This window comes from Euleptes europaea, chromosome 6, assembly GCF_029931775.1.
Source record: "Euleptes europaea isolate rEulEur1 chromosome 6, rEulEur1.hap1, whole genome shotgun sequence".
NCBI lineage: Eukaryota > Metazoa > Chordata > Lepidosauria > Squamata > Sphaerodactylidae > Euleptes > Euleptes europaea.
Window position 1 is genome coordinate 69,067,571 of NC_079317.1, and position 26,708 is coordinate 69,094,278.

The 26,708-nt window shown below is 41.7% G+C and overlaps 1 protein-coding gene across 1 annotated transcript in view; it reads right to left on the bottom strand.

Annotated features, from left to right (window-relative positions):
• Positions 1 to 726: 726 nt before the first annotated feature.
• Positions 727 to 26,708, bottom strand: part of NAT10 (N-acetyltransferase 10) — a 30,076-nt gene continuing 4,094 nt past the window's right edge. Inside the window, exons 4-28 of the mRNA XM_056851623.1 lie at positions 26,202 to 26,324; positions 25,452 to 25,513; positions 24,076 to 24,198; positions 23,756 to 23,855; positions 23,219 to 23,352; positions 22,179 to 22,272; positions 20,586 to 20,684; positions 19,325 to 19,461; positions 18,871 to 18,995; positions 16,876 to 17,026; positions 15,562 to 15,658; positions 13,869 to 13,985; positions 12,019 to 12,120; positions 11,833 to 11,907; positions 10,493 to 10,609; positions 10,219 to 10,352; positions 9,215 to 9,263; positions 8,490 to 8,586; positions 8,078 to 8,188; positions 6,645 to 6,817; positions 5,792 to 5,911; positions 4,942 to 5,040; positions 3,980 to 4,053; positions 2,602 to 2,685; positions 727 to 817 (exon numbers count right to left, since the gene is read on the bottom strand). Of these exons, the coding sequence (XP_056707601.1) occupies positions 727 to 817; positions 2,602 to 2,685; positions 3,980 to 4,053; positions 4,942 to 5,040; positions 5,792 to 5,911; positions 6,645 to 6,817; positions 8,078 to 8,188; positions 8,490 to 8,586; positions 9,215 to 9,263; positions 10,219 to 10,352; positions 10,493 to 10,609; positions 11,833 to 11,907; positions 12,019 to 12,120; positions 13,869 to 13,985; positions 15,562 to 15,658; positions 16,876 to 17,026; positions 18,871 to 18,995; positions 19,325 to 19,461; positions 20,586 to 20,684; positions 22,179 to 22,272; positions 23,219 to 23,352; positions 23,756 to 23,855; positions 24,076 to 24,198; positions 25,452 to 25,513; positions 26,202 to 26,324 (2,688 nt within the window). The remainder of the gene's footprint in view (positions 818 to 2,601; positions 2,686 to 3,979; positions 4,054 to 4,941; positions 5,041 to 5,791; positions 5,912 to 6,644; positions 6,818 to 8,077; positions 8,189 to 8,489; positions 8,587 to 9,214; positions 9,264 to 10,218; positions 10,353 to 10,492; positions 10,610 to 11,832; positions 11,908 to 12,018; positions 12,121 to 13,868; positions 13,986 to 15,561; positions 15,659 to 16,875; positions 17,027 to 18,870; positions 18,996 to 19,324; positions 19,462 to 20,585; positions 20,685 to 22,178; positions 22,273 to 23,218; positions 23,353 to 23,755; positions 23,856 to 24,075; positions 24,199 to 25,451; positions 25,514 to 26,201; positions 26,325 to 26,708) is intronic.

Here is a 26,708-nt window from a genome sequence, read left to right on the forward strand (position 1 = left end):
ACTATGTACTCTGTGGTAAAAGTGAAGAAGCAGGAATGATGCAATTCAGGGAAAGGATGTGGGAGCACGAACGTGTTCTCCATATCCTCTGTTTTGCAGAGTACCAGCAGACCACTGGTGCAGAATCAACTACTAATAGTCAGAAGAGACCCTGGAAGTGCTCCATGGTAACAGTATTCAGTAGAAGATTTAATCACATCTGAGGCTGGATTTTTAAAACAAAATTTAAACCAGAAAGCCTAATAAAGTACAGTGAGCAGGTACATAAAGCTGACCTTTTAAAAACTTACTGAATGTTGTATACCCCACTGTACGAATCATAGGAAAAAAATCAGCTTTCAATTTAAAATAAACACACACGCCGAAACCTAGGCCTCCCTCCAAAAACCACCAGTAAGAACAACAATCATAAAGAAATGGGAAGGATGCTTATAGGTCTCTTAGGCTCACAAAGCAGAGTTTTTGCAGGCCTAAAAAGTCAGGATTCCTGGTAACAATCCAGTGTGCTGTTCTACAATCTCTTTTAATGTAGCACAAATGCTGAGCTGGTGACAATATAAAAATATCTTCGGAACAGCACTGCATCACACAGTCTTTTTAAATGTTTCAGGCCTTTCCACTTCAAGGTACAGCTTCTTCTTCACTTTCAGTCATTTGCTGTATAAACGAAGCGGGGTCCCCCGAAACAAGAGCTCTGGTCCACATGTTGATTTGGGGCGGGGGGTGTCATTTCTTCCACTTTTGCTTTGGGGCTTTATTCTTAAATCTCTTCTCCTGTTTTGGTCCTATGGCAGCTTCTGATTTTCTTTTTTTGTCACTGAAGAAAACATAAAAACACAGGAAGTGAATATACCACCTGGGTATGATGCACTCAAGGCAACATTCTGTACCAAGAGTCTGAATGTTTTTTTAAGTCAAATTCTGCAACCTGTATAAAAAATCATGGCAGTAAAGAAAGTTTGGCTTTCCCCCCTTTATATAACTGACTATTTCTTACTAGGCCTGTGGAAGGGCCAAGAGCTATGCAGGGCGCCTTGGGCCTTGCTCTTAACTACTGGAAGTCACTCAGGATGTCTGCATTCAGTGCCCACAAATTTTCAAAACCTTTTTAATAGCAACAACAAGGTCTAGTAATTAAAAAAATATATTCTCAGGATAATGATTCCTTATCAAAGACCATGCAGCCAAAACTAAAGCTACATCACATAGGAGGGAGCAGTAATAGGGAGGCTTGTTTGTTATTCCCAGTTTCCTTGGGAAAGTCTGAGTTGAATTAAATGAATTCAGTTGCACTCCATTATTTATCGTATGCACTATCATGTCTTTATTGCACTGCTCTCCACATTTGTAGTCCTGCTTTATTGGCTTGTTTCTTGTGCACATGATGCTACTATTTTTGCATTCTCTAATTGTGATAGTCCAATTTTTATGCACTGTTGGTATGTATTATACTGTTTTATTGTGTGATCCATCTTGAGCCTCTGTGATAAAATCAAAATATAAATGAAGTAAATACATACATATGCATGGCAAAGGCAAAGGTCCCCTGGGCAAGCACCAGGCCATTCCTGACCCATGGGTTGAAGTCACATCCCAATGTTTTCTAGGCAGACTTTTGTTCACAGGGTGGTTTGCCAGTGCCTTCCCCAGTCATCTTCCCTTTACCTACAGTAAGCTGGGTACTCATTTTACCAACCTCAGAAGGATGGAAGGTTGAGTCAACCTTGAGCCGGCTACCTGAAACCAACTTTTGTCGGGATCGAACTCAGGTCGTGAGCAGAACTTTTGACTGAAGTATTGCAGCTTACCACTCTGCGCCATGGGGCTATTACATATGTATGGCAGGGCATATTTAAATAATCTAGTATTACAGTGCCCAAGTCAGTCATGCACTGTATTTAACCAGCAAGAAGTGAGAAGTGTTCCACTAAGGCGGCTGAACCACCTGAGAAAAAGGTACACCAGGCTGGCTTCATGGAAACAGAATATAGGCAAAAAAGTCTTGGGAATTAACTATAAACACATAAATACTTGAAGGAAATCTGACAAATGGCTCTCAAAGTCAGTAATTTGCTCATGAACTGATTTTTTTTTTAGAAGTGAGGGCCTGGCCAACATTCAATAAGAGCGAATTACTGAATCCTAATATTTACATAAACAAGCACAGCTAAAGAAGAAGAGTTGGTTTTTATATGCTGACTTTCTCTACCACTTAAGAGAGAATCAAACTGGCATACAATCACCTTCCCACAACAGACACCCTATGAGGTAGGTGAGGCTGAGAGATCTCTAAGAGAGCTGTGACTAGCCCAAGGTCACCCAGCTGGCTTCGTGTGTAGGAGTGGGGAAACAAATCCAGGTTACCAGATTAGCCTCCACTGCTCATGTGGAGGTGTGGGAAATCAAACCTGGTTCTCCAGATTACAGTCCACCACTCTTAACCACTGCACTACGCTGGCTCTCTTCTACTGCATCAATTCACTTTCCCCACTGCTGTTCATTTAGTTCTTCAGTTGCATGTTATTGCTGAGGTGCTGGATATACTAGGCAGGACACATCACTTTAGAAACAAGCCTGCCCTGAATTTCCTGCTGCACTAACCTTTTCAGACTGACAATGGAAGTGTTCTGTCCTGCTTTGGTCAGCACTTCATTCCATTCTTCATCATCGCCTCGGATTACGTATCTAAATGTGAAGCAGAGATTTTAAAAATCCTGTCAAATAGATCAGTTAGTTCAGAAAAAAAAATGACGTTGCTCTCCAACAACAAAGGCTGGGTTCAAAGCTAGCAGTTATGTATGAAACTAACTAAAAGAATCTCCTCAACACTTCCCCCCCCTGCAAGATAGCTATCACTGCGGAGGAGCTATTGCACAGGACGATTACTGAGGAGTGAAGGGACACATTCTCCAAATTAAACTAAGTATAACGGATTAAGACAGCTCAGACACACAGGATGTTCAACTTCAGTAGCCTTTGGGAGAGGAAAGCCACAGAACTTCATTTAGGCTCTCCCAATATTCAAGCTGTGTTTATATGTTAGATATGACCTTCCAGAACTTGACATCAATTCAAGGCCCCCATAAAAAGGGGGAGGGAATCCAAGAACAAGATTCAAGTCCAGTAGGACCTTAAAGACCAACCAGATTTCCAGGGAGTAAGCTTTTGAGAGGCAAAGCTCCCTTTCCGATGAAGTGAGTTTTGATTCTCGAAAGCTCATACCCTGAAAATCTTGCTAGTCTCTAAGGTGCTCCTGGACTTGAATCTTCAGAGTAGTCTGTAGAGAGACCTATTTGACCTTTCCCCCCAACAAAGTAGCCCTGGCACTCCTTTTCTAATGAAACACTAGCCCATGTCCTGTCTTAATATGGCTTCATGGAAAATTGTAGAGATGCAACCCTTGGCACTAGCAAACCTACCTCAGCAATGCATCAGAAGACAACATGCCTCCTGCTAAATATCTTTTCTAGGTGGCAAGAGTGTATGAGCGTAACATGAACTTTCTTCAAAAGCTGGGAAAAGTCAAAGCCTCTCCTGAAGGACTTGAAGCCTACCAGTCTGGCTTAATGCAGCCGCTAGCGTCCTAGTTGGTTTAGTACTCTATATAAATTGATCAGACTGCCTTTGCCAATGTGCTAGATCATGCCCTCCCCTATTTGCATAATAATCAAACATACAGAACTAAGGCCAAAAACACTATACTAAGTAAACGCCATAAGATGCAAAACAGCTTTTAGTGCCAAACTTCAACCATGGTGCAACAATACTATAACAAAGCTACTATTATTACAATCTCTAAAACAATGACTCCCCCATTTGCAGGCAGCCAATCAACGCTGATACCAAAAACAAGACTCATTTTCCCTGTACCATTCTTGGTCTTAAGTGGATACTGTGGCAAAAGTAGTTTAGGCCAATTAAGCCCAGTCTTCTGGAAACAAAGTATTCAGTGCAAGGGAGGGGTGGAGGGGGTGCTTACTGTGAAAGATTGAGGTCTTTCAGCTTCCCGATCTCTTGTTTGTGTTTCTCCTGAAATTCTTTTGCTGCTTCTTCCTACACCAGGGGAAAAACAAACAATTTTACATACAACATACACTGAAGAGTTCTGTCTTATGAAGACCATACAAAATCCTAACAGGCGCCAGCAAGCTGGCCACACCCTAGGAGACATTTGTTGCTTAACGTATTTAATACACCCATCTATTTTAAGTGAAAGCTGATAATGCCAAAGAATAATGTCCCCCAAAATACCCCCAACACTGTGTGTGTGTGTGTGTGTGTGTGTGTGTGTGTGCGTGTGTGAAATGCCGCCAAGTCGTTTCCGACTCATGGCGACCCTATGAATGAAAGTTCTCCAAAGTGTCCTATCCTTAACAGCCTTGCTCAGATCTTGCAAACTGAGGGCTGTAGCTTCCTTTATAGAATCAATCCATCTCTTGTTGGGTCTTCCTCTTTTCCTGCTGCCCTCAACTTTTCCTAGCAGTGACTCTTGTCTTCTCATAATATGTCCAAAATACGACAGCCTCAGTTTAGTCATTTTAGCTTCTAGGGTAATGTTCAGGCTTGATTTGATCTATAACCCACTTATTTGTTTTTTTGGTGGTCCAGGGTATCCCCAACACTATGGTACTAAATTACATGCCATATGGCAAGAAGGCAAATGACAAACGTTCTCTACAGAAGAAAAGCCCAGCGTTTCATTATGCAGAGTCACCATTAACAAGTCTCTGGGCCAGGATGGCAGCAACTTTCCCTGCTGCCCCCAAAACCTGATAATCAGACAGAAGGTGTTTCTCGACCTTTTCATCATGAACAATAACCAGTGATCGATTTACTATCCATGGACTGTGAGTTAAAGCACTATTCCTCTGGTCTGAGGGGGTAAACAAAACCAGTCTCCTCAGAGCTCTAACATTTGAAACCTTAAGAGAGTAAAATTACCAAATCTTCATTTAATGATTTCAGGGTTGGCTCCATTACGACTTCCTTTGTTGATGCCATCTGCTCTTCCACAGCTTTTTCCTGGATCGTGTTGAATAACTGACGAAAAGAATAACCAAAGAGTGATAGAACTTATTTCTTCCCTCCAGTATGATGCTTTACATAATACAGAGGCCACACGCTACGAGACTTCTGCAGCATTCCCCCTTCCTATTAATTGACATTGCCGCAACCCTGTTAATCAATGAGGTTTTATAATGCTGAAACTTGAAGGGCTTGAGATAAGCAGCACCACTGTCCCTTGGGAATTACCAATTTGTAGCCAAATGGCAGCTCTCCATTTATACAACCAACTTGAGGAACAGGAGTCCCACTCACCACTATCCCATTCAGGCTCAAATTAACTGTGATGGTCATGTGCAAGTTCCCTCCAGCTAGCACTTCCCCAGGGAGAAAGAAGCTTGAATTTATGTGAGGCATTTTGAGCAGACAATGAGAAGGAAGGAAAAGGGTTGAGCAATCTTCCCGCCAAGGCACAGAGGAAGATTAAATGTCCTGGGTAGTTAGATCCCCAGAAACAGCTTACCTAAGTCCTAAGAACAATTGTGGCAAACCCTGAAGTACACTGCTGATGTAAAGTGTACTGTCAAAGCAAATACCGAGTTGTACCCACATGCTCCATAGCTCTAATGATAGAGACTTTTCATGCCTCTTCCACTGAATCAAGACCCCTTGCATTAGAAGGGGGCTCCATACTGGACAGGTTATTGAACACAAGATCTGGAGACTACCATTTTCTTGCATTTGGTTAATCTGGAGATTTCAGCAGTCCTTCTAAAATGTTTGTTACCTGAACAACTTTGCGGATGATCCGGTTAAAGAGACCCATCAGCTGACCACTAGGAAGTTCTATCTCTTTCTCCAATTGATCCACAGATTTGTGCTGCAAGCCAATCCCAAGAAGAAGAGCCTGTTTTTTTAAAAAAAGAGATGTCCTTTCATTGATTCAATGTGACAAACACACTGCACTTGGGCAGGAGGAACTGGGCCCTTCAGCTGCCCCATTAAAATTGTTATAGTTTCAATTCTGGTTTTTTTTTTAATCCATTCTCCATTCTTTTTCTCTCTGCATCCAACATAACATTCTCTTCTTTCTGTTTTTGAGCCCCTTTCATTTAACCTTCTGTCCTGTTACCTCAGCCCCACCCACGCTGTTGATAGGCCTGTGTCAGTTTGCGCATGTTCTCACAAAGAAATGGAAAAGGGCCTCAGATAATGGGCATTTGGAATTCCACCAAGGAGCTCCACAATGTGTCGAGGGGGGATACTACCAATCATGCTGTAGGTGTCGTATTGTGTAGGATGTGCTATTATTTGGCCCAGGGAATGGGTCTTGGTAACAGCCTGAAGGATTCCAACACAGCTGTATCTCAGAAGCTAAGCAAGTATAGCCAGTTTCTGGATCCCATCAAACATCCCCATATGTACCACCATGAGCTTCACGGAGGAAGGGCAGAATACGAGTTCAACAAAGACTTCAGTATTATTGAAGCATATAATATACTGAAGCAATTCTAATATAGGCGCCCCATTGAGAAGACACAGGCTGGTATGCAAGTATGCCATTATCCAGTGAGGGGAACTAAATTAACATGGCTGCCATAGGGAAGAACTGGTGTAGATATAAAAAATAAGGTACCTACAGACTGCGTAGCAGAAAGGGTTATGTCTCCAAGCTGGCTGAGAAACCGCATCCTTGAGATAGTAGGGATCATGTCCATAATCAGATGATAATCGACCATGTTCCTTGAATACATCTCCAGCCTCTTCAGATCATATGGGATAAAAATGGCTTCTAATTCACTACGGCTGATTGCTGAGGGAGACATTCATTATTTGAAGATGGAGAGAAAAAGAATTGGAGATTATACTTGCTATACAGAACGCAGGAACCAGATACTCAAAATCATACCACTTCCTCAAGATCTTTGGCTTTTTTGTGGTTTTAAGAAGAGGAGAAAGAATTTCTTCTTGAGGGAAGAGCAAGAAATGAGCGCACATGATGAAAAAATTGTAAGTGGGTCCTGCTATTGCAGGTTAGGGTTAATGTGGATGTTGGGCCTGAAAAGGCTGAAGACTTCTGGCACACATCCTGGCTGCAGCATTCTGCACCAATTGAAGTTTCCAAACACTTCTCAAGGGCAACCCTACATAGAGTCTATTGTGTGTGTGTGTGTTAAGTGCCATCAAGTCGCTTCCGACTCATGGCGACCCTATGAACGAAAGTCCTCCAAAATGTCCTATCTTTGACAGCCTTGCTCAGGTCTTGCAAATTGAGGGCTGTGGCTTCCTTTATTGAGTCAGTCCATCTCTTGTTGGGTCTTCCTCTTTTCCTGCTGCCCTCAACTTTTCCTAGCATGACTGTCTTTTCCAGTGACTCTTGTCTTCTCATGATGTGACCAAAATACGATAGCCTCAGTTTAGTCATTTTAGCTTCTAGGGTCAGTTCAGGCTTGATTTGATCTAGAACCCAGTTATTTGTTTTTTTGGCAGTCCAGGGTATCCGTAACACTCTCCTCCAACACCACATTTCAAAGGAATCTATTTTCTTCCTATCAGCTTTCTTCACTGTCTAGCTTTCACACCAATACATAATAGGAAATACGATGGCATGAATTAATCTAGTCTTGGTGGCCAGTGACACATCCTTACACTCCAAAATCTTTTCTAGCTCCTTCATGGCTGCCCTTCCTAGTCTCAATCTCTATTAGTCTATTAGAGTTATCTAATCTAGAAACCAGGGCACATGGTGCCAGATCTTTTCGATCCAGGAAAGGCCGCAGCTGACTAAACCAGCTGAAGATGATAAAAGGCACTCCTGGCCAACACTTCCACCTGCGTATCCAGCAGTAGGCCTGGGTCCAGGAGCACCACTAGACTACAAACCTGTTCCTTCAAGGAGTGTGCAACCCCATTCAGAATGGGTGACACCTCAAACCCTGTGTCAGACCTTCTGGTCACCAGCAGCACTTCCATCTTGTCAGGATTATGCTTCAGTTTATTAGCCCGCATCCACTCCAAAAACTGGAGTGGTCAGTTCAAAAACTTTGTAAGAAGCCCAAGGGTGTATACTTACGGGGTTGTGGTTGCTGCTTGATATTCCGGTTCTGCAAAATATTCAAAGCCAATGAAGGTGAGAAAGTGCTAAACTGATATGACAAGAGAGACAGAAACCTCCTCCTGAAGTCTGCAAAAGAAGTGGAAAATAAAAAGTTACTCCTTAAGTCTTAAAGGATAGTTTTATAACACTTGTTCCTTCACCTTTAGTGTGATCAACACAGTCACTTCAGAGATGGTCTTAAGATGACTATTACCTCAGTGTCATGTGGAGAGACCACAGAGCTCAACATGTCAGACTGAAGTTCAGATTTCTAGAAGTACCAATTTCCACATGACACTAAGGCAGCAACAGTTGCTGTGCAAGACTATTTCCAGCTCCAAAATCACAGTTTAAACCAGCCCCAAAATGTTGTCCTTAAGTTGGTTACCTTTCCAGAAGGCAGACAGCCAGCTCCCCTCCTCATTCTCCTCATCTTCATTCAGCATCTTCAGCATGATGCAGGAATGCTCCCCGGTCAGATCATTCTAGAAATCAAGGCACTGTCCTTGTAACATTTTACGTGGCGCTATATTTTCAGTAACTGACAGCTTAAAAACAGGTTGCTCTCAGGGAGAAAATCAGCACCAGGAGAAGTCAAGCAGCTAACCAGCATTTCACGGTAAAACGATAACTGCAAAGAACTTTTCAAACCTCTATTTAAATTATTGAAAGGATTTCTCCCTTCCCCAAAGAAAAATAAACCAGGAGTTCTGTTTCTAACACAACATTTATAGTAAGGCTGTCAATCACTTAAGACTTTTTAAAGTCTATTAGTCTAGTAAAGGTAAATAATATGCATGTTACCAAGACCTCAAAAGAGCTAACTTTAGCAATGCTAAAGTAAGGTGGTGTTGGATTACCTATAATTTAATAAACGAAAGGTACGACATTGTTAGATAACCTATTTCAAGGACTTGAAGAAAAAAAGCCTCAAAATTAAGCAAACTTGCAACCCTACTACCCATTAAATTGCCCCACCACTAATCAAATAATATGCTTACTGTTAATTTATCTGCTGGTTAAACTGAGTAATGATTGCAATCCTAATTTTGAGTGTCACTCTGTAGGGTAGAGGTGTATTAGGGGTTATTTGGATAAGGAAATTAGACTTACTGGAGTCTGCCTCAGATAAACGGGTACAAATCCAGCTCGTTTCCAAAATCTAGTAAAAGGATAAACAAAAGAAACTTGATTGTATTTTAAAGCATATGCTGCTGCTTTGAAGGCTATATAATCCATATATCTTCAAATTACACACTTGTTTTTGCAGACTTTTGTGGCAGCCCCAGAATTTGCCTTGCCTTTTTTTCCAATGCATTTTTGGCACTGCTTCCAAAGATGGCTTCAGTTCTCCTTCAGTCTCAGCTGCCTTCACTGATGCCATTCACAACTATGTCTGGTAGCCTAGAAAGTATTGTGGCATCATCATATTCACTATGTGATCCCTGACAAAGTAAAAAACCAATCAGGGGGCTAATCCAGGAAGGAGGAGGAGCAAGAAGAAACAATGGTCACATGAGTTATCACATGAAGCTCCTTTAAACTGAATCAGACCCTTGGCCCATCAAGGTCAGTACCGGCAGTGGCTCTCCAGGGTCTCAGACGGAGGTCTTTCACATAATCTACTATCCACTCGTTTTAACTGGAGATGCTGGGGATTTAACCAGGGACCTTCTGTATGTGGAGCAGATGCTCTGCCACTAAGCCATGATCCCTTCCCAAAGATGACCCAACAGGATGAAGTAAAGGTAAATATTTCCACAACTTCTCCGAGACAATCTGTTCTCCAGTGCAAGACCTACTGAAACAAAAGGGAGCAGCACAAGAGCCTGAACTGCATTGGGGGGGGCATCCCCCCCAATGCAGTTCAGACTCTTGTGCTGCTCCCTTTTGTTTCAATAGGTCTAGCACTGGAGAACAGACTTGTCTCGGTGTGCATCTGTTCCATAAAAGCCCATCCGAGCACTTGTCCCAAGGTAAGATACTATTATATATACACTTTGAATTAATCAGGTTGTTTCTCAGAAAGATGAATGGATATAATGAAAGAATTAGCCAGACACTGGCACCCCTTTGCCTCTTTCCCATTAAGCATGCAAATGCAGTCGAACTCTTACTTTAGTAGCCTTGGTGTCAAGCCATAAGACACCCCAAGGTAGTCGAGATTCTCTGCTTGCCTCTCGCTCAGTTTGAAAAGGAGAGGAGGAAGGTCCTTCCGAGGCCTCACGGCTTCCTCCAACAAACTGACAGCCTAAAGCAACGAGAGAACGGTTGGCTTAGCAGGAAAACAGGAATTGCTGAAGATGGGCCCTCCCTGCCAAAACCGTTCCATGGAGATGCAACGTCACCACGCAGCAAGGCATGCCAAATCACGCACAGAGTTTTCCATACCTCGCTGCTCACGGTAGCAATTTCTCTTGGCTTCTGGTTGACTTTCTCTTCCAAGCAAGGAAACTTGCCTTCATAATACATCTGCACCAAACGCAGAGCTCTGCTGCCATAACCCATCTGGTGAAAGAAATTTGGAATAAAAGGAGGACTACCAAAAGAGAAGAGCACTGAAAAGATGACGATTCGAGACACTTCCAACATTTCTTTGCCACACGTAGATGTCAGATCGCTCTTGCATACAGAAACAGCTAACAGTCACTCAGTAAATGCAGATCGTTAGTCGTTAAAAAGTTGCAGAGGATGCATTCACTACACTGGCACCGAAGGATGCAACTTTAACTTCTGGAGTGGGCAATTCCACCCTGTTTTGGAATGCAATTTATGACTTTGAAACAATTGTTCCAAAGACTGTTCCCACATGACCTGTCACATACTGGATACCTCCACAGACATTTCCATACTCACTGACTAGTGTTCCCAATCATGAACTAGTTGTGCATGAGTGTTTGGCATACATCTCTTTCTGTCTCTCTTCCCCATATTTATCTGTACACACCCCAATTTTATATACTCTGCCTCCACGTGTTTTCTTATCTCTGCCCACCCCCCCTAATGAAAGTCACATGATGGGGTATGCCCTCTTCCTTCCACTGCAGCAGGTCAAACAGGGATTAGGGAGAGGAGTCCTTCCTCTGCTTCATGTGATCCGAGCAAACAGCCCAAATTCCACAACACAGTTATTCACTAGCCATTAGGAGCCACAGTGATGGATCCATATAAATTTGGTTTCTGCCTGGTTTTGAGAATAGCTTGGTCACCTTGTTGTGATCAAGGAGTGTTGTGTTATTTGTGAGAGGCACATTGTTTATAGATTTATTAATACAGCATAAGCCAGTAAAAACACATGTGTCATTCATACAAAAGGTAAAAAATTTCAGCAGTTCAACCAAAAAACATTCTTAATTAAAATTTCCAAATAATTTATAATAGACTAAAATTGACCAAATTATGATTTATCTAAATTGCAATTGCCCAACATTAGGGGTTGAACTTTATATGCTATTGCACAAAAATTGGCTACCTGTTTTACCATCTGGGCATTCCCTTCCCAGAGGAGACTCTTAATTCTCCGTTCACATTGTATATATGTATGATCTTATTTAATGTAATCCACCTCGTGGATCATTTTGACAGGAAGACAGCATATAAATAAATGTTTATTTATGCCTTAACCTGTGGCTATCAGGCCGTCTTACAAAATATTAACAATTACTTTGCAATCATTTTGATCTTTCTCTGTCGTTCAACAGGATAAGTTATGGGACAGTGTAATACATTACCCCTTGATAATCAGGATGGACTGCAATGCGGACAATTCTCCCACCAGAGAGGCTACCAAAATCTGGATCTTGGAACTATAAAGAGATAAAAAGGAGGAGGAGGATGAAGTCATTTATACTGAACTAAAAAGCATTCATAATATAAGATGAGCCAAGCAAATATAAACCGAGCAGTTGCTTTGTTACCTGCTCTGAAATGGTCCATGGAATAAGATCTCCTGACGCTTTCTTCCCTCTGGAAAGGCTGTTCATAATGGATTGGCGGGAGATCTCGCCCTCTAAACACACCTGCCAAAAGCAGAGGGGAAATAAAGCAGAGAGTTGAGACCCAGCACTGGAGCACTGTGCTGCAATCAGCCACTGAAGAGGGTAGAGGTATTTGACCAACACAGCTCATCTGAAGTTAATGATTTTAATGCCCACAACAGGAGTATGGTATAGTGGTCTCAGCCGGTTCAGACTCCTATTGAGCTCCCATAAAAGATAAATCCTATTGCAAGGTTTAAAATGTAGAAGTTGCTGGAAGCAGTTTTTAAATGAACTATTTGGTTTCTGTTACAAATTCTTCCATTTATATATGACTGCAAATCTGTACTAAACTGAGCCTTCGAAATAAACGTGTTCCATCTAGACACGAAATAATGTTCCCCTCTAGACTCAGCTCATCAGACTATGCAAACCCAAGCTATGTGATCTCTACAATTTACTATTGTAACATGTTCTGTGTGGGGCTGCCCTTGAAGGCAACTAAAAAGCATCAGCAGGTTTAAAAAGCAGCCTCCTGCTCATGGGATTGAGCTGATATGGCCTTACTACACCTGCATTGAGAGGTGCGCTGGCTAGCTCTTTGCCTCTGGGTTCAATTTAAGATGCTGTCTTTAAGCCCTTCACAACCCAGAGCCCACTTACTTGAAGGACTGTATCTCCTGGAATCAACCCAGGCACCGTTTTACATCTGCCCTAGAAAGAACCCCTTCTTTGTATCTAGCCTGACTGATCTTTGTTAGAAATTGAGCCTTTTCAGTACCTGTACCACCACTCCGGAACAGTCTTCCAAAGACCATGTACAGGTTGAGTGTCCCACATTCAGACATCCCATATCCGGACTGATCTGAAAACTGGACCCTTCAAGCAGGCATGCAGGCAAGTCCATGCGACCCGTCCTCTCCTGACTTCTGAGAGGCCGCGCGGATTTGACTCACAGCCACGCTGCCCGGTCTTTCCAAAGCCTGGAGACGCCGGGCGGCATGGCTGTGAGTCAGATCGAACTTTGGTAATAGGGAGAGATGCTAAACTGAAGGCCAGGCGTGCTTGCAGAATACCCAGCTTTCAGTTTACCATCCCCACCGCCACCGAAGTTTGACGGAGGCGGGGAAGGAAGCTAAACTGAAGAGCATGCCTTCAGTTAACTTCCCTCCCCGTCGAACTTCAGATCCAAAATCTGGAAAGATGTGAACTACAGACCACTTCTGGTCCCAAGCTGTCCAGATGTGGGATACTCAACCTGTACCAACTATCGCTTTAAGAAAGAAAAACGTGTGGGGTGGGGTGGGGGGGCATTTACTTAAAATAGTTGGAGTTTGTAGAATTTTTATGGTGATTAATAGATTTGGATTATTTGAGAGTAGTGTATCTATTCTATGTGCTCAATTCTAGCCTTTCGGTAAGTTTTATTCCATTTAATTAGCTGCTGTGTATTTTAATTACTTATTCTAAGACATCCTGAACCTTATTATAAAGGCAGGATACACATATTTTGAATTTAAACAGGAATTCTAACGGCAATAACTTCCCAGTTCCCTATCAGTAAGAAATCAATTTCTACTAAACTCATATTGGAAAGACTGAATCTTATTGGATATCCTAATTGAAACACAATATGAGTAATGGCAGCATGTATTGTGCTTTCTAGCTTGCTAGAAGTTTGGTACCTAGCACCATCAATACATAAAACCAGACACCGCCAGGCATCTTTCTGCTGTTTCCTTCCCAAATTAGTACAGGTCACTGAAATACAAAAATCTTCTCCCTCTTACCTGGACAACGGCAAGCACTTCTGGCAAGGAATTCTGGGTAGGTGGAACTGGTGGCAGAAGGCAAAAGAGATGATGAGCGGGCGCATCTGAAAGCATCTGGAGGTCATTGGGAGAATTCTGGAACAACACGAGCATGCTACTGAGTTAGGTCTCTAGCACACTCCCTCTTTGTTTAATTAACTAGATTTTGATACCACCCTCACCCGCCAAAGTGGGCTCACAGCAGTTCACAACATAATGTAACAAATACAAAATATCATACCAATTCATAAAACCAAATGTAAATAAACTGTAATCCCAGTAAAACCCAACAACAGATGGCATCCCCTACCCACAATCAATCCCCACATTAATATAAAGAGGGCAAATAACCCTGAATCAATAAAATCAGGGAACAATAATACACCATGCCTAAGGCTGTCAAAGATAGGACATTTTGGAGGACTTTCATTCATAGGGTCGCCATGAGTCGGAAGCAACTTGATGGCACTTATGGTAACACACACACATACGTGATAATAATAGTTAGCCTATAAACTGGCAAGCAAGTATAGGGTTGGATCCTGCAAATCCACGGGTGCACAGGTAAGAGATCCTTCCCATATTCCTGCCCTCCGGAAGTCCCCTCTGACTCCAAGAAAAATGATCTGGTTCTGGATCCACCCAGACTAATAACTACGCAGGTCATGGGACAACATTAAGGAGGTGCAAGAAAGCAGTATCACCTCCCTCTTCCACATCGACTTAGCTGGTGCCATTTCTACTTCCATTTGTTTATTTAAAATATATGCCCATAAAAACATCCAAGGTGGCAATGCTGCCTACACTTCACTGTTCCCTGACCCCTTAATGTATGACTCCTCTAATGCCTGCCTAAAGTTTCCTAAACGCACTCTGTAAATTGCATGAGTATTTTCTTCAGAATGCAACTCAATGCCATGTTAGGCACACATCCTTCCTTCAGAAGTGACAGCATTTCCTAGTTAGCAGCCCCACAGCGGCTAGATTGAATATCAATCTAGTAAAACAAAAAAGCAAGGATCTCTGCTCTCAGTAGATTTAACATTATGGATAAAGATTTTTTTTCTAGCTGTGCAACCAACTGAATGAGAAAATTAAAAGCTGGGGGCGGAGAAAGAGAGAGTTTATGCCAAGCATTTTATCTCGTAGTAGTAGTAGTAGTAGTATTTGTTTGTTTAGCCATAGGCCATTACAAAACTTCCTTACATAAATACAGAAAACTTAAAATGATATCAAAAAACGATAAAATTACAACAGTATGCAATTCCCTGGTAAAATAATTACATATGCAATATCTGTTAAAACATTATTTGGATTCCTGTGCAGAATTTTTCTTAATAACTTCAAGGGCTCTAATCTTCCTGGCTGCAATAGCAAATTGTGATATTCTAAAGGTTACGGTACATGCGAATCAGAAAGTAGGAAGATCAATTTATCAAATTCAGAACAAAAAGTTACTCCCTTCAGGATTCCATCCAGAAATTTAGCTCTTGGCTCACTATACAGTCGACATATTAACACATAGTGAAAGATGTCCTCCAATGATGAGGATCCACAGACACATGTGCGATGTTTCTTTGGGGTGTTTTCTCTCATAGAGCTTTTACTGGAAAGTCACAAGTCCCTATTCCCCAAAGGATTCCAACACAGGAAAGAAAACAACACCACTAACCTTGTAGTGAGAGGCCACATACAGAGCCATCAGCCTCTGAAGAAAAGCTTCCGACGCTCTGTGATAGCAGAAGAGAATGTCTCTGTTCACATAATACCTAAATGCCACAGGTTAAGGGGAAACACTACTGAAAGAGGCCACCCGGGGACATATCAGACTGCATCTGATCTCCATCTGCTCTACTGCTGTGCACTGGAACAGCCTGCTTCCATGCCTTTAGCAATCATCACTAGTAGAAACAGGAGAAGGCATCCTGCCTTGTAAGCCTGTTCCGCTTCATTTCCAACAACCTTTTCTTGGTGTTGGAAGTAATACTGAAACATCAGTCCTGCGTACAGAGGCACCTTAGCCAACACACACAGTAAGAAAGAGGTAATGCACACACACACACACAAAACAAGGGATTGCCTGCAACTAAGGAGCCGAGGGGCACTTAAAGTGGTCATCACTCCATGCTGCTTTGCCTTTAAATCAGTTCCCCTGGAGAACCAAGATCAGTTCCCCTGGAGCAAATGGCTGCTTTGGAGGGTGGACTCTATGACATTATACTCTGCTGAGGTCCCTCTCCTCCCTAAGCCCTGCCCCCCAGGCTCCACTCCCCCCAAATATCCACGTATTTTCAAACCCAGAGCTGGCAACCCTAGCTGCAGTGGCCAGAGTGCCTACAAATATAGCAGGTAAGACAAAGGAAGCTGTCAGGCATCCTAACCGCTGTAGCTTAGGCTTACTGCTATCCCCATTTTAATAGAAGAGGGCATCATCATCATCATATGGGTTTTTTACTATAAAGAGGACTGAACTGGTTTCAAGGCCTAGATATAGAGAGTCTCTGTGCTGGGAACAATCTAAGTGGTGGGGCAAGGTAGTAGGGCTTCAGCTGCAATCCCACGCATATTTATCTGCAGCTAAGTTCACTGAACATAGTGGGACTTACTCCAAGGAGACATGCATAGGACTGTGCCACATATCTTGAGTGCCAGCCCCCTGTGTGCAGTCCACAATGCTTACCCAGACATGCACATGTATGTGTCAAACCCATCATCCACCACATCTTCTGTAGAGGACAAATCACATGAGCAAAATTTACACATATAGGGATGTTAATACCCTAACATGACAGAGCTGTGGTAAGGTTGCACAAACACCCAATATGCAGTATAGTGCCATGTAAAGTCTACACAGCAGGCCTTATGTTAACCAGTCCCTTAGGGTGTACATTAAAAGTGTCAAAGATATAAAAGCCAAAGCTTCCATCTCACGTAGCTATTGCAAAACCCCACATAGCACGAACACCAGCTACAGCAGAAAGGATACAAGTCACAGGTCTCGGGTAGCGGGCAGCCAGAGATAATCCTAGTGATGTTGAGACAATCCAAGCACAGCAAGTCGTTCAGCCACTTTTCAACAGGATCTCCTGGGGCGTAACGAATGGATTCCTGGAGGGAAACTTCATGCAGCGTACGGACTGGAAAGAGACACAACGCGCAAGAGAACACAAGTGAAATATGTAAGACCAACAGGCAATCCAGGTTTCTTTAAGGGGGGGGAGGTCAGCCACCTCCTTCTTTCTCATCTCTGTTCTTGGTGGATGAGTTCAAAGGATTATCCACTCTGCACACAGTCCCGAACGGGAAGTGATTTCATATTAAGCTCCCATGAAACATGCTGAACTAGACAAACACTGAAGGATCTGAGTTAGGGGAAGTGGCAGGTGTGCATAGTACACGCTTTATCCAAAAACATCCTGACTCAGCACACGTGTTTGCTCTTTTCTATGAAAGCTCACAGGGAAAGTACCCTATTCTTATCCTCCGTGCTGAGCTCACTATGCAAATTTTGGAGGTGTGTTTTTTTTCCAATGCTGTTTGGGTGGGATTTTTGATTTCTTATTTTTAACGTAACATAAACATGACGTCAATAGGAAAATCAAAGTGAAAGAACTAAAATTGTAAAAGAAAAAAAATACATGTAACATATTCATCCAAAACCGTCAGAGAACAAATTGTTCCTTTGTAGTATCACCATTTTGTTCTTGTGATGATTTTGTAGAAAGCACCTTCATCCTTCAATACAGCAAATGCAAAAAGAAAATTCCCACTGAATAAGAGCAAAAGTCCAGCTAGCCCAGCATTCTGCCTCCAGGAAGCCAGAAGCAAGGCATGAAGGCATCTTCCTGTGGGGTTGCACCTCCAGCAACTGCTGTTCAGAGGTTCACTGCCTCCAGTGATTCCATGCCATCTCTTTATTATTGGAGAAATAAGCTTCATTCTACTTGCTTCATAAAACCAACAGTGCAGTATGATATGGTCCATCGACTCAATTCTCCCTGATCCACAGGGACAAAACCGCTCTTCCAGTGGTACCTTTTTATACCGGCCTTCTGTTATGGCTGAGGGGAAAGTATTACATCTTGCCATTGTATATGCCCTACGGTGTGATGGGACCTCTAAGAGTGAAAGATATAATGCTGGGGCGGCTATATATTTTGTTGCCTGTTGAGCCCAATATTTAGGAACACATGCAATGTCATTTTGCCTTTCTATATCATACAGCCTTTGCTTAACAATGTCCCTGGCCCTTTCAATCAGCATCATCTGTAAGGACAATCCATAAATCAGAAAACGACAGCTGTTAGTACTGTGATAGAAAATAAGCAGATTTTATACACATGTGGTGGAAATGTGAGAGCTATATCATTTTGGTCTGAAATAGTGAAATGGCTAATGGTTGGAATTGAGGTTGATATTCCATGTAAACACGAGATATTCTTGTTAAATCTGGTACCTAATCTAGTTAAAGATCAACTTTATATGGTGTTACATATGATAACTGTGGCTAGAACAACCTTTGCCAGTCACTGGAAACAAAAATCAACTCCAAAGATAGAGGAATGGCTGGTTAAAGTTAAAGAAATATATGTTTTAATTAAGCTAACAGCATATCAGAAAAACAGAGATACAATAAGATTGGATGCGGTATGGTCACATACAATAAGAAAAATAGAGAATTTCATAAATAAGGGCGGGAAAGAGGAATGTGTTGCGCTCAGTCAGGACGTAATAATGAATATGAAGACATAGAAATAAGCTGTAGCATGGGAGACTTGATCTTATTTTATTATGTGTATATATATATATATATTGTATTTTAAATTACAAAGACTGTCAGTAATTCTGCTTTTTTTTAGTTGTTGTTATTGTCATTGGTTTTTCCCCAATAAAATAAAAAAAAAAATGAACCAGAAGAACACAGGCATGCAAGCAGATCAGCAACACAGAGCTCATGCAATGCAGCCCTTGGGGAAAATACCTGAAGAGAGTTTAGCAGTTGCCGTTGTTTTGTTCTCTGCCGTCATGCTGGCTTGGGCTTGTGTGCTCTGTTGCCGTAACTGCTGGATCAGCTTCAAAGACAAGGAACGGCCAGTGCCTTCATAGCTATTAAAACGACAACATGCACAGTCAAACGGAAAGAGAAACACATATAAATGCTGGAGTGCTTAACGCACTGCCAGCAGCAGAAACAGGAGCCACGCTCCATGACTGGAAGATTCACATGGTACGAGTCTTTTGCCCTTGTCACACTTGGGAATGTGTGTGTGGGGGGGTCATGCTTCATTCTTCTTCCCCTAAAAATTATTAGCCCATCAGAGAAAGCTAGGCCTGGGTTCTTATGCTTGACAGAGGAGGTTCTAACTGATGTTAGAGGCACCCCGTGTAGTCACATCTATGCTCCTTCATGTTCCCTACTCAAACAGCATACTTACCCATTGATTGTAGAAGCCATAAATACAAGGTAAGGGCCGAGCAGTTTTTTCACCAGGGGCAGGGGAATAGCAGCAGCTTCATCAATCACTACAAGTTCAGCCTGTCCCAGTTTCACAGCATCAGCAGGGTGTATATACTTGCCAGAAAAGGAGAAATATGAGGGTGTTTTTAAAAAAAGTAAAACGACCGTTCTGCTAAGAGCTAAATCAAAGGGGCAATCCACAAACTTTCCCCCTCAACTCTGGTTCTATTTGAAGTAAAGCTAAGGTGGAGAAACCATTTTTTAAACCCTGTTTGCAATTCCAGTCACTGGGATTCAGATGGCAGTTGTGGTTACAGAAAAGAATACCGCATTAAATCATGAGCACCATCATCTAACACAGTTACACGAGCAGCTTAGCACTTATTGTGACAAAGTTAGCATATAAGCAACTTGTCTGTTGGGCAGATGACACATTTCACAATACTGGTTTATGCTGACTCTGAAGCTAGTGTTGGGTCTCACTGATTGGGGGGAAAGTGGGATATAAATATTCTTCATAAAAATGTAAATGACTGTAGCATTATGGCTTAGAGAATGAGTGCTGAACCAGGAAATTCCCAGTTCACTTCCCTTTGACACAAACTGACCTAGTGGTCTTAAGCAAGCACAGATCAGAGTAGCCACTTTCAGCTCCAGTTACCTCACCTTCAATAGTGTCTTTGTAAATATTATGGTCATAAGGGCCATGAAGTATTTCGGGCATTCTGAAGTACTACATATTATCATCAAGAATCAGGAATAGTCACCACACACCTTTGTTCTTCACAAACTGCAGAGATAGGGCCAATCTAATGCCTTAGATCTGCACTGGAATTTTTTTTGCCATATCTGAAGACCACTGCATACAGTTTGCAAGATGTCCTACTCTCTCACAGGAAGTGAACAACACCCTATGTAAATTTTACTCTCCATTTTATCCTGTGGTGCAGCTTAGGCAACAAGAATGTGAGTGGGCCAAGATCACCTGGCACGCTGTCTGACAATGGGGATTTGAGCTCAGACTTCTCCAGCCCTAATTGACTTCAAGCATTTCCCACACTGCTCTCCAAAACCCATGGCTATGAAATATTACCAAAGAGATCTGCTTTAAGGAATAAAATCTGACTGTGAAGAAGCAATAATGCCTGACTTTTGCAAAGCAGTTACTGTGCATAAGGAATCTCAGGAATCACAATGTGTTTAACGAAAAAAGAAAAATTGTATCGAAAATTATCTACCTGGATAGTCTGTCTGTGCTCTCTGAATACGTTCACTCTAACGACTGCTTTGTTAAATTCCGGGTTGAGAGACTGAATTATTTCGTAATCCAAGTGCTCCTGAAAATAGAAGCAAAGAAGAATATTTGAGAACCAATTAAAAAATTCACAGCACACTAATCAATAAGGGGAAAAGCTATTAACTTGCTTGGCAAACTGCTCCCAGAGTACAATGTGGTACACCAGGATCCCTTCTGCCCACCAAACCTATGTCTTTTTGGTAACATATAAGGCACATTCCAACATGGACAGGTCAGCTATGTGAAAAGTTCTCCATTTTGAAAGATATGGATAAATCATTACCAGGCACAGGCATGTGAGAATGTACATGCAGTTGCACCATATATACATCACATCAAGCTCTGGAGGTAATGGGTAAAGCACATTTATGCTTCTCCCACTACATGCTTGGTTTACACTTTATACAATGCGCTTAGCACGTGTGTATGCATGAAAACTATGAACGATCTAGTTATCAGAATGGCAGTGGTATCCTAAACAGAGTTATACCCTTCTAAGTCCACTGAAATCAATGGGTTAAGGAGGGTATAAAACTCCTTAGGTTTGCCATGTTAATAGTTGATCAACTGACCATTGGTGTTGCCATCTGCAGGATGACTATTTGCAATACCAACAACAGTTCAGGCACAGAACTCAAAATGATATTTTAAGCAAATAATTTTCTGTGTTCACTAATTTAGAAAAATAAAACTCCTCTATAGTCCTTAAATAAATACTTGATCTCATTTGCAGAAAGATTGGCCATTAACTTACTTTTGGTCTCTCACACAGCCAAGAAAGCCAGTTTACTTCTATTAAGAGCTTATAGTCAAAGGCTACAGCAGGCTTAAATACAGCAGGAACGATAACAGTATTAACACTCGAATCTTCATCGTTCAGAAAGACCAGTAAAAAAGGAAACACATTAAGTGCTTTAACTTATCATCACAGGACGGCAAGATGGCTGACTCAATAGTGAATTCTCTGTTCAGTTACCTAATCAGAGAACTGCTTGCGGTGTAGTAAAGATTATATGTAACCTAGGAATCTTTGACTGAAGATTGTCACATGTCATAAAGGAGCTAATCTGGTGACTGGTCACAGGCTAAACTCTGAAGGAACATGATGCATGCGTCTGTGACAGGACAGTAGATGGAGAGAGTTCCTGGAAACCCTACATACATTGCCCTGATTTCCATTATGGAAGGAAGGGGGGATTATAAATGTAATAAGAAAATACTGATGGAAGTTTAAAGTGACTATTATTAACATCAATGTACTTTACTGCATCAGTCACACACAAAAAAGTGGGTTATATCGCTCAATGGTAGAGCACCTGCTTTTCATGCAGAACGTCCCAGATGCAATCCTCTGAATCTTTAAATAGTTCAGGCAATGAGAAACACCTTAACCCAGGACTCTAGAGAGCCACTAACAGTCACAGCGAACCCTACTAACGTCGATAGGTTATCAGTGGTCTGACTCAGCTTAAGGAAGCTTTCATGGTCATCTGAAAGAACTACCAAAGTACTCTGCATGACGTGTTCATCTTACCTGATACTGTAGTGCATCAAAGCCTTTAAATACAAATTCAAACAAGGTGTGAAGGTTATCTGGACTGGGAGACGTGACGAAAATGTTGGAATAGCTACACACAAAAAAGGGGGGTGGAAAGAAGAGTTATAATTTTGGAGTGGTGGCTGTATTTGTCTATTGCAGAAACACATACAAAAAAGTCTTGTGGCACAACTTAAAATACTAACACATTAAGATAACAAATTAAAATACCCTCCTCCGCCATGCCAGTGTGTATATGTCTGTCAGTCAGGGACATGTTTCAGGCATCTGATCAATGTGCTCCAGTCCACAAAACTATAAATCTTAGTCTTTGAAGGGCCACAAGACTTCTTTAGATTATGTCGTATTTTTGTACAGAAATGGTGAAAATAATTCTTCAGCATACTATAAATGTTTAATGCATAAACACTGGTGTGAAGTGTCCCAAGTCTTAGAGAAACTGGTGTTCAAGACCTTTGAACTACTTTACAAAAAATGTTCCTAGGATTTGCGAATAATATGCCCTTACTGCTTTGTATGTACACTGCAGAACCATCAATGTACTACTGATGCAGCCCTTGACTCTGGCCTAGTCCTCACTGAGATGGGAAAGCCGTGCCCAGCTTCTGCCATTTCTCATTGTAGGTGGGGCACAATTTTCATGAGTTCTTTGCAAATATATTTAGAATTTGGGAGATTATAAAAGTCTAAAATCCTTTTGTCTGACCTGGATAATCCAGGCTAGCCCAATCTCATTAGATCTCAGAAGCTAAGCCGAGACAGCCCTGGTTAGTACTTGGATGGAAGACCACCAAAGCAGGCACTCTGAATGTCTCTTGCCATTTAAACCTTACAGGGTTGCCATAAATTGATGGCAAAAAAAAATGCTTATATGATTGATCTTCTAGTCAAAAATCCTTAAAACCATAAAGTGAAAAAGCTAAACTTAAACTAAAAATTGAAAGAAAAAAATTAAATCATGCACTAGCACACTTCAGTAACTAAAATGTATCTATGCTTAGCTAACCAAAACTTACCCAAAAGCCACTGCTCCAGCTACAGCCAATCCTAAGGCTGCAGATTTACCACGCCCCCTGGCAGCTGTTAAAGCCACAGTGCTTCTCAGTGTCTTCTCAGAAATGGCTTCAATGAACTTCAAAAGTGCTTTTGCCTAGCAATGAGGAAACAAGTAATTAGTACAGATTATTGTGGCTGATTGGTTAGCTTCCTTGATAACATTTCATAAAAGGTATGCTTGAGGCAGCTCACAAAAAAGTACAATATACAATAATCAAAAATACATTGCAAACTAGACTGTTTAAAAGTAAAAACCAGGGACAAAATTCTGATTCAATAATAATAATAAATAATAATAATAATAATAATTAAAAGTTTTCACTTGACACTGGAAGGCTGCAATGAGGGCACCAAACACAACCCCTGGGGGAGGAAGCTCCACAGCTAAACATTTAAAAACATGCAAGCAGGAGATGTTAATGGAAGCTCTATTTAAAACTATCACATTGGCTCACCCCAATGACCTGGGATCATCCCAGCATGAATGTAATACGTGCCTGATCCAGAGTCTTACAGCTGTCAACCAGCACTCCAACAGGTTGTGTGTCCTGAAGACTCTTCTGCAACTCCTTCAGCTCCATATCCTGAGGACTCAGGCTGTCGTCCTATGTGTGAGAGTAGAATTGCCCGAATCAAAACAGCTTCTGTCATTAAATTCACAAACACTGGATACAAACCTAAGGAGAAATTCTCATGCTCAAGCCCAACTGAATTTTTTAAAAAATGGATTATACGAATTTAAAATATTCTTCTGTACTGGAATTTTAATTACTTCATTTATAGTTGAAGTCCAAAAGCTTCAACTTCTATCCAACACATACTTGCCTGAGATCGGGGTGGAACAGGTACAATATTTGCAATGTGGCTAGAGATTGGGAGAATGTTGAGCTGATCATCAACTACCATACACATCTTACAAGAGGCCAGAGACAGAATGAACCTATGTAAGGAGACAAGGAAGACACCACCAGCAGAGAAATTGAATAGGTAGATTTTTCTTAGCCTGCAACCAATTCCTTATCCTACAGCCCATCTACATGGGATGCATCTCCCTCTGGATGAAGCGAGCCGAGGTAAGTGTTCGAAAAAAGTTAATCATGCCTAACCGTGATAAGTTTCTATTCAGTAGCTTTAACCTATATTCAGGGTTAGCACTCTGATTCAGCTTGCAGCAAATTTTAAACAAGATTCAGGCTTGGAACCCAAGCCCCACTTTCAGCAAGCAGTAGAAACTGTGTGGAATATTCCAGCTCTTGTTTATGTTGTGGCCCATGAGTTTCCAATGTATTTATTAGGAGGATTTAAGCAGAACATTAACTATCAAAAAAATCTAAATCAATAGACAGTAAAAAAGAAATATATGTGAATTAACATCTTAATTCACCCCTACTTCCGCCCAAGTCTGTGCATACATAGCTATCCTGTATAACCAGGATATACTGATTCCAGAACAAAGATCTGCACGTCATAAACAAAAAAATTGTATAGTCCACCAACTGACTTCTTAACTGCAAGAGGTCAAAAGAATGCAAGAGAGTGAGCTAAATTCTCAGAAATACATATTTTCTTATTGTCCTTCCACACTGTGAGAACATGCAAATCTACCAACATTTGTGCTTCTAGTCCCTTCACCTAAAAGAAAATTTCTTTGTGATGGAATTTATGCCCATTTACTTGCAAACATATCTATTCACATTTTAAAAATAAACAAATGGAAAACAAGCTCACAAGTGAGGGGAGCTAAGTTTCATTCTTGACTCCTGACCTCACTGCAGTCCATTCCTTTAAGGTCCATGTTTCAGCTTGGTTCTCTACCAGTGCAAAAGCCAAGAAAAATTTTTTCCTCATACAATGGAGTGCTGAGAGGTATTGGGGGGGGGGGGTTTTCCAGGGCGTAGGTCTCCTCATGTGTGCATTTTTTTCGGTCCAAAAAATACACCCCTCCTCCCTTTTACACATGAATGAGTAGACACACAAGTGCACATAGCTCCCTCCATCACATCTGATTTGGCCACAAGGAAGCTTATGAATATATTTAATCTTGAAAATACGCCAGTACTATCCACCACAGGACATTTGAACAGACAAGGTATCAGTTTTGACGGAAATTTCAACAAACAGACTACTCAGGGAGGTAGACAGACTTTCCCTCCCCACCCATACTTATGTGGGCAAAATAATGACAAAACATACCTCTCATTAAATCTGCCTACTACATCCTGATGTGCCTCTGTTCGGTATCGGGAATGTACATCCTAGAACAGAAAATGAAATCCAACAAATGTTACACAAAGACCAATGGGTCAAGCCAATTCAATACCACCACTCCCTCTACTTTGATTGTGCTACCCTCCCAAAAATTGGACTCTGAAAATTTTGCGTTAATGGCTCCTAACCCCCTTCCCAAAAAAACTGCTTAATGAAAGACAAAGAAAGCAGGTCCAAGTTAGATTCATTTCTACCCTACATTTCAGAAGCTTTTAAGTTACTGGAGATGCACCCACTAGGACACTCAGAATTATGATTCTGCAGGTAGGTAAGCTTCTAGCACTGACTTAACCTCTTTTAAAACAGGAATGATACTACACATGGTGTCGCCATGCAAAGAAAAATTCTACAGCTGAATTACAGCTTGTCCAGCAACTAGAAAAAACATAGATATACTGCCATAAAGGGGAAAATGCAAAACTAATCACCATTATAAATATAGGATACTCTGCACATGCTCAGAGATATGATGCATGTCACCCATTCTGGATTAGGTTCTGTGACTGAAAAAGTTTGTGTTAAGCCACTGTGGTTTCCTCAGTACCCTGATTAGAACTATTCCTTGGCACAGAAACACAGGAGGAAAAACAAAACGTCAGTAGTGTAGCTGTATGCAGACACGGAGAGCTCCCAAGCTCTCTCAAGCACAAGGGAAAGCATCCCAATAGGGCATACCATGGTCATCGTGTACAGCTGTTTCAGGGAGTTCATTGTTCTCAGAAGAATTGCAACTATGCCGCCACCTTCCACAGTTTCCACAGTTCTAGCCAGCAGGTTCGGCGTCAAGGCTTCAAAGTCCTGGAAAAAAAGTACGCAGAAGATTTTTGAAGGAAATTTCCTGTGAAGACACCACCTTTTCACATGTCCCTGCACCCATGGAAAACTATTCACAGATAATCAGTTCCCTTCATGCGGGGTGGGGGGGAGAACAGGGGCTGCAAGAAGGAATGAGCAGAAGTCCCTCCCCCACCCTTTCGTGGGCACAACAAGCTCCCTGAACCGAGCAAAAGATCTCACAGGGAGTGGGGTGCAGCAAAGGCAGCTGCAGAAGGAAGTCGGTTAAAGCCTTCAATCTAATCCATTACATTTTCAGATTATGTTACACATACGCTGTTTGAATGCCTTCAGCCTCATTCTTAATGTAAGTATTCACAAGGGCTTGAATCCAACCACGCAGTTCCA